Source organism: Pygoscelis adeliae, unplaced genomic scaffold (genome assembly GCF_000699105.1).
Source record: "Pygoscelis adeliae isolate BGI_AS28 unplaced genomic scaffold, ASM69910v1 Scaffold178, whole genome shotgun sequence".
Taxonomy (NCBI): domain Eukaryota; kingdom Metazoa; phylum Chordata; class Aves; order Sphenisciformes; family Spheniscidae; genus Pygoscelis; species Pygoscelis adeliae.
The window spans coordinates 302,517-310,381 of record NW_008825323.1 but is presented as its reverse complement, the minus strand read 5'-3'; the positions used below and the strand labels follow the sequence as shown (position 1 = coordinate 310,381).

The 7,865-nt window shown below is 39.0% G+C and overlaps 1 protein-coding gene across 1 annotated transcript in view; it reads left to right on the top strand.

Moving 5' to 3' along the window:
* Positions 1-1,952: 1,952 nt before the first annotated feature.
* The window catches only part of TMEM161B (transmembrane protein 161B), a 32,799-nt gene continuing 26,886 nt past the window's right edge, over positions 1,953-7,865 (top strand). The window contains exon 1 of the mRNA XM_009330294.1: positions 1,953-2,033. Within this exon, the coding sequence (XP_009328569.1) occupies positions 1,960-2,033 (74 nt within the window). The 5' untranslated portion in view covers positions 1,953-1,959. The remainder of the gene's footprint in view (positions 2,034-7,865) is intronic.

Sequence of the window (7,865 nt, the reverse complement as noted above, 5' to 3'; positions counted from 1 at the left end):
CACTGGCGAGATGCTGGAGTGCTGCATCTGGTTTTGGGTTCCCCAGTACAAGGGAGACATGGGCTTACAGGAGAAGGTCCAGCACAAGGCCACGAAGATGGGGAGACTGGACCATCTGTCGTACAAGGAGAGGTTGAGAGGGCTGGGGCTGCTGAGCCTAGAGAAAGTTCAAGAGGCATCTTACCCGTGTATATAAATACCTGATGGGGAGGAATAAAGAAGGTGGAGCAAGACTCTTCTCAGTGGTGCTCGGTGAAAGGCCAAGAGGCAGTGGGCACGATACAGAATATTCCATTGAAACGTAAGAAAGAAAAAAAACTATTGAAGGTGAGGATGGTCAAACACTGGCACAGGTTGCCCAGAGAGGTTATGGAGTCTCCATCCTTGGAGACATTCAAAACCTGACTGAACACATGGCTCTGAGCAACCTGCTCTAGTTGACCCGGTTCTTAGCAGGTGAGGTTGGACAAGCTGATCTCCAGAGGTCCCTTCCAACCTCAGCTGTTTCACCATTCTGTCAGAATTGCTCTTTCTTTCCCAGACTATCTTTACATTGAGAGAAACTTCTGGTGAAAATAACGTGTGGTTAAATTTCCTCCAAGAGAACAGGTGTGCTAGGTAGGAGAGCGTGTGTTTGAACAATGGCAGTACTGCTGCTTAGTGAGGTGTTCTTGACAGACGAATCTTCTTCCTTTGGGGAATTTTGGAGAAGATGTTTCTCAAGTGTATGAGCTAATCTGTGTTTTATTTGCCAATGGTTAATTGCGTACTGGTTCCATATTTTGCCTCCTGACCTTCCGTAGCACATTGCATGAGTACAAAGCTAGTGAAGTGTAATTCCCAGCTTCTACAACTACAGAGGGAAATAGTTTGTCTTCAATATATCGTTAGTAACTAGCGATATCCAAAAGTTGGTATCTAAGAATGGAAGTGAATATGAACTTTTATACGCTACCACTTAAATGTGGCATTTTGTCTGCTGATTGAAAAAGTATCTCTATTCCTTTCCATGAAAAAGTATTCTGAAAAACAGTTTAAAAGAGTGGAAATAGCTTATTTGGTTGATTTTTAGTGTCTTTTCACTTGCATGTTTTTGTAAATTTCCCTTGCATATCTGTGTTTGATACTTTTTACTATTGCTTGTGATGTTTTAGGTATGAATATCTTGCGTGTAAATAGAGGAAATGTGGTGTACATGCTTCATGCTGGTTTTTAGTGGTGTTAGTATTAGCTGATAGAATTTCATGTGCAGAATAAAAGTAGTAAGATGCAACATTTCACTCATTGTTATTTAGCTTTCGAAGTTTAAAGTTGCTTTATTTAAAAAAAAAACAAACAAACCCCACAAAAAACCCAGCAACAACCAATAGTCAGAATTAAAGCTTGCCGAGTGACTGGGAATGAGATTACTGCTGGCGCTGCTGAAGTGCCGGATCCTGATCAAGAGTTGGACGTTAAAGTGAAGCTGTGCTGATTCCCGTGTCCCCTCCCCACCTCTGCCTGGAGTTCAGCGAGGAGCAAATGCTCTGCACTAATCAAAGGGCTTGAATTTCACGACATGGATGTTGTAAATTACTGTTAATTCCAGTGGGTTTGTGCGGTGTCAGCTGTTAAATCGTGTCAGAACTGAAAAGACCACAAAAACCAAGACTGTAAGCAGTGATGTAATTTTAAGGCATAATGTCTTGTGAAATGCCACGTCCATATGTGGCCTTACAGCCTGTGAAACAGGGGACATACGTTACTGGCATCGCGACCTGGCAATGCCTTTTCCCTTCGATGAAGTATGTAACTGACTATAGCAAGTTCCAGGGGATTTCTTGAAAACTGTCATGTCATATACAAGGTGTTTTTAATTTTTTTTTTTAAAGGTACTTCAGCACTGTTCCAAAACACATACTGACTTGTTATTAACTTATTCCTCTACAGGGTGTGATAGGTGTACAGTTGGTGGTTACCATGGTAATGGCTAGTGTCATACAGAAGATCATACCTCACTATTCTCTTGCTCGTTGGCTTCTCTGTAGTGGCAGGTAAGATAAGAAACAGTTGTTACACTGTGTGTGAATATGGTAATGCAGTTATGCATTAGAGCAGTAACGGTAAAACATACTAATTCAGGTTGTTTCTTGAAAAATAATTAATCTGCTGTTCTTAAATTTATTACCATAGCATTGTGACACCTGACTTACAGGCTTAAGGTGTAAAGACAGTGTTGCTGTAAAAGAACAGACTTGTTTGTTGCAATTAATTGTGTCAGTCATAAAGTTAGCTGTTGTCCAGCTCTTATATTATTAAAGGCACAAGCTACATACTCGAATATTAAAAAGCTAAACTGAATACAAGACACTGAAGAACGGAAGGATTTTTTTCTCTGCACTGCCTCAGTGTTCTTGATAATCCACCTGCTGATTAGCCTTGCATATAAAGAGTGCTTAGGTATTTATTAAAAATTCTATTTTTTTTTAATACTTCATAGGACAGGATTAGTATAAATTTCAATACACTACTTCCTCATAACAATAGATCAAACAGACATAATGAGTTGCAAGGGGAGCATTCCCTGTGTGGCTGTATCCATAATAACAACGAAAACCAGCAGCTGTTTTGAATATAAATCAGTATCTTAAATATTAAAACAATCAGACACTGTTTTTTCGTTTGGGAAGAAAAACACTTTGTATGATTAGAAGGTAGTGTGCAGTCTTTTGTAATTGTTAAAATGTTGAGAATACCAAATCTCTACTCCGTGACTTCTGAAGGAGTATCCTTGAATAATAATGTGTTCCACAGGAGTCTTAACCAGTCTTGTATAATTTTCCATTGCCTTTTTTCCTCTGCATCTCAGAATTACCAACTTCTTTCTTTTTAATTCTCCCCATTTCATCACCCAAAGAGTTGCTAATGAAAAATTACTCTAAATGTTGTTTAGATGCGTGTTAGGTATCACTGGTTAGGTATAATGGAAAACAGTAATTGTCAGGTGAATAATATGAACAGCAATTGCACTCTTAATTGTTGTGTGAAGTTTCATTGTTGACCACACCTTTATTGATCACCTTTTTTGTGCTCTAAAAATAATATTACATTAATGAATATCAAATTGCATACCATTTATTTTTAAGTTGTGTTACTACCATAGCATTTTTTATCAGCAGTTATTCAAATTACATTTTCTACTTTTTATGTCCTATTTAAAAGATTTATTTAAATTTTTATTTAAAAATTCAAATATTTAATTGCTCTTTTTAAAGAATTGCTCAATATTATGCCCATGTTCTTCATTCTTGTGAAGTTTTCACTTTCTGTATCCTTGTTCTAAGGTATTTCTTGTGCTAATAATAGGGAGAAGTTTGCTGTTCAAGTATTTTTCATAATACTTTTCTCCTTTTATCTTTGCACACCTGCAAATTGATAAATACATAAAGCAGGATTTCTGCACTTGTGCTTATGGAATTCTGCTCCCACTGAAGTCAATGGGAGTCTTATTATTGCCTTTCATGTTAGAAGCCTTGAAAATCTCATTGTTGCTTTTCAGTGTTCTATTTATCTGGTAACTATTTTAGTGCATTGTAATTTCAGTCATTGTGAATAACCTCCTGCATACAAGAATTATGTAAAGAGCCAGAAATAATTCTGTGTTCCAGAAATAAAAACATGTCAGAAGCTTCACTGCAATAAGAATCTGAATTTTAATGGCTGAAAGAAAAACAGTTTTCTTCTTAGTTTAGCTGACAAACTATCTTTAATGTTAACCCGTTTTCCTTAGTGCTGTCTTTTTGCAAACAGTGTTTTCTTTGGCAGACCTGTGTGGATGGGGTGGTAGAGGGTTTTATACATACATAAGTGTACAAGCACAGGCAGACACACTCTTAAGCAATCCAGCTTTCCTAGGAAAAGTTACTGCCCGTTCCTCCTTTCCTTTGTCAATATACTTCAACTAGTCTTTGGTTCCCCAAACTGGTTTTTAAGTTAAGTGGCTTAAGTGTCTTTCTTCGAAAGGGTTGGGAGGCTTTTCTAAGCAATATAGTTCAAAATGTCTCCAGATAGTCCTTGCCAAATGGGAGGGAGGATAAACACATCACCGGACAAGCCAGAAGCTCTTAAGTGACCAGTTGGTTTCAAGATGCTTGTATGTGTACGTTCAAAGTCCATTAAAAGGAAACACAGACACTTCAAAATCTAAAAGAATTGTTAGAATAGATAGACGTAAGAGAATTATTTGTTTACAGAATGAACAGCTATCATTGATGGTTGAAAAACTATTTACTTAAATTTGTAAAGAAATACAAACTCTTTCAATCAATGCTATTTTCAGAGCTTGAACAGAATTTGAGAATTCGTATTTATTGAAGTCAGTGAATTCGCAGCCTGAATCTGTATAGGCCTTTGCATTTTTAACTAATAAAACATTCTCTACCAAAATGTTCCTTTTAAGTTGTTCAGCTACGTTCTATTTTCAGGCCACTTCAGGAAGACAGGAAAAAACGGATGTTTTGTTGTGCATTCATTAATGACCGTCATTCAAATTAACTGGGGCATATCTGTGCTGCTGTTGCTATTCAGACTAACTTGGATATGTCAAAGCTACAGATCTGTGGGATCTCAGTTTCAAACATATATAAGCTAAAGCAGATATGAACTACATTTTTTTTAGCTCTACCTTTATGAAAATGTTCGATCAGATCTCTTAGTTTTGAGATTTTAAATGCAAGGTGTGTAGAGTTCATTAACTAAAAAGTCCCTAAACTCTTGTATCCTATTAGTTGTAATTCTGAATCACTTGCAACATAATTCTGTAGTGTAATTAAGAGCAAATTGTGGTTTAAGTGTTTGATTTGTGGTAGTACGTTACACAGAGCAAGAGTTTTGTCTCTTCTGCTGTAATAGGTACTATTTCTCTAGCTGTGCAGGAAAGATTGTGAAAAATTAGCTTCCAACACAGGTGATTTTCATCATTACAGAACTACTTGTGGTACTCTCAGTGTGCCAAGTTCAGATCTGGGAGATGGTGAATGGCAAAGCAGAAGAGTATTTCTCTGCTTTCCCCCACTTTCTTTAGGTTGTGTGAAAGATAGGGAGAAGTTAGTATCTCCAATGTAGTTTGTCTTGGACGAAAAGGTAGATGCTCTGGTTTCTGTGTGATTCTCAGTCTTAACAAAGTCACTTTTGCAGCAAAGTTTGCAAACAGCAAATTTTTCAGCTGGGACCACACATGATAAAAGTAAATTAATGAAATAACTCATTCTTACTGATGCCTCAAAAAACCCACAAAATTCAGCCTCTCTTCTCCTCCCCCCCTCCCCCCCCCAACTCCTTGTTCATGCAAAGTCTGTAGTAGTTGCCATTTTCAGTTTTTGAACTGGCAGTGAATTCCTTCAAGGGAAATTTGCAGTGTGCAATGGTTTGGATCTCTGTGATGTTATTATTGGTTGGTACTGAAGTTCTTTTCTCTTGAAGAAATCCCAGCGTCAGCTGATTCTTTAGCCCAGCGGGACCTGCTGACACAGGCTGGTGGAACCCCCTGTTAACCAGATTGTATTCTTTGTAATATTGCTGGCTTGAACTCTTACTTACCCATTACGCCAGTTTTTAAGTTATTTTAAGATGATATCCATGAGCTCTGTGCAACTACCTGTTTAATGCTTCATTATACCAGCAATTAAACTGCCGAAACTGAGCTCTTCCTGAAGTGTGTTGTATTTTTGTCACACCATTTTTCCTCATTCCCACTTCCCTGTCCTCAGCCAGGTTTAGTGTAGTGTCAAGGACAGTATCAGGACAGAGGGGCTATGTCTCCCATTTAAGATCTGTCAGGCAGGCATACGCTCAGTGATACATACATTTCATTAAAATTGTACCTATTCTTTCTCGTAGTCTTTATCCAGTGTCTCTTGCAGCACGTGTGCACACACGAAGTGTCCATGCCATCATAAGGAAGGCAGAAGATGTATAATACTGCTTGTTGCAATATTGGCTGCCTGCATTTAGGACTGTTTCTGCTTTTAGCACGAGTCTTGTAGCAGTGGACCTCCCTCAGTATTTTTGTGTAGACAATGTTCCATGAAGAATAACAAAATTTTCTGTATTTACATGAAAGGCCATATTCTGCAAATATAAAGATGGGTGGACCAGACTTCCACTTGGGGCAGGAAGCCTTTCCAAAACAGAGCTGGGATTCAAGTGTTATCAAGTGGCTTGAGGTTATTTGGGTTTGATTTTCCAAATTTGCCTTGCTATCTTTCTGAAATTGGATGTAACACAATCTCTAATTTGCCAAGGTAGATTTGAATGGTCCTACTTGATGAGGTTTTCTTAACATGAGAAGTACTCATGGTTGTGGAATCCGTTATCATCTCTTAACGATTATCCTATGTTAACCTGTGTCACCAATTAGTGGCCTCCTACTCCAGAAAAGTACTTCCACATAAATACAGATAAATTTCCCAAGTCTGTTCCCGTCAATACTTGGGCTCCTTTGCCTCAGCATTTCAGAATGGAGATCAGAGTGACATCCTTCCTGCATCTGGACAGCAACCCTCCCTTGCTGAATGTGGAAAAGGCCTTGTTTCAGCTACTAAGGTTCTTGACATGCTTAAAGGGTAAGGTAAAATGTACCATCTTAGAGACTTAACCATTTCTGGTTTTTCGCTTCAGAATTTCCTTGCCCCTACTTGCCTTTTAAATAAATGAGCAATGGATGGTGTATTGACTTGTGAAAGTGGAAAAACTTGCAGCTCAGCTACATGTAAATTAGTGATTTTTTTTTAATAGCACTTTTTCTGGTAGGAGTTGAAGATATCGCTGAGGGGGTGTTCAGGAAAAGAATGTTGATGTTACGATCTGCTCTGTCTAAGAAAAAGACTGGTAATGGTTATTTGATAATAGCTATTCTGGATTCTGGAAAATTACTGGTTTTTTGAGAGGTATAATTTATACTTTATAAAATTGTTTAGAGTATGGTTCTGATGCGTAATTGTGATGGTATAATTATTTTAGTGAACTTTTTCCCATATTGGTACAACCTGTTTGCAGTATTTGATAACTTGAAAACTTGGTGTTTTGAGAAGTGAAGGGCTTTCACTCGAAGGACAAAGTGGCAAAGCTTTCTAGTTATGAATAAGCATCTCATATGCTGAAGAGAACTGAAGTTTAGCTGTGGTTGTTCAGTTCAGGCAGGGTTGGTACTTGCACACAAGGGTATTTTCATAGGGTCATAGACTCACAGAATAGCAGGTTGGAAGGGACCTCAAGGATCATGTGGTCCAACCTTTCTTGGCAAAAGCACGGTCTAGACAAGATGGCCCAGCACCCTGTCCAGCCGAATCCTAAGTATCCAATGTTGGGGAATCCACCACTTCCCTGGGGAGATTATTCCAATGGCTGATTGTTCTCTTTGTGAAAAATTTTCCTCTTGTGTCCAATCAGAATCTCCCCAGGAGTAACTTGTCCCCATCACCCCTCGTCTTTTCCATGTGACTCCTTGTAGAAAGGGAGTCTCCATCTTCTTTGTAGCCACCCTTTAAATACTGGAACACTGTGATAAGGTCTCCCCTAAGCCTTCTTTTCTCAAGGCTGAACAAACCCAGTTCTCAGCCTTTCCTCATATGGCCGGCTTCCCAGGCCCTGGATCATCTTTGTGGCCCTTCTCTGGACCCTCTCCAGCCTGCCCACATCTTTATTGCGTAGTGAGGGCCAAAACTGAACACAGTATTCCAGGTGTGGCCTGACAGGCGCCGAGTAGAGTGGGATAATGACGTCTTTATCTCTGCTGCTGATGCCCTTGTTGATGCAACCCAGCGTCCTGTTGGCTTTCTTCGCTGCAGCAGCACTGTTCGCTCATATTGAGCTTGTTGTCCACCAGG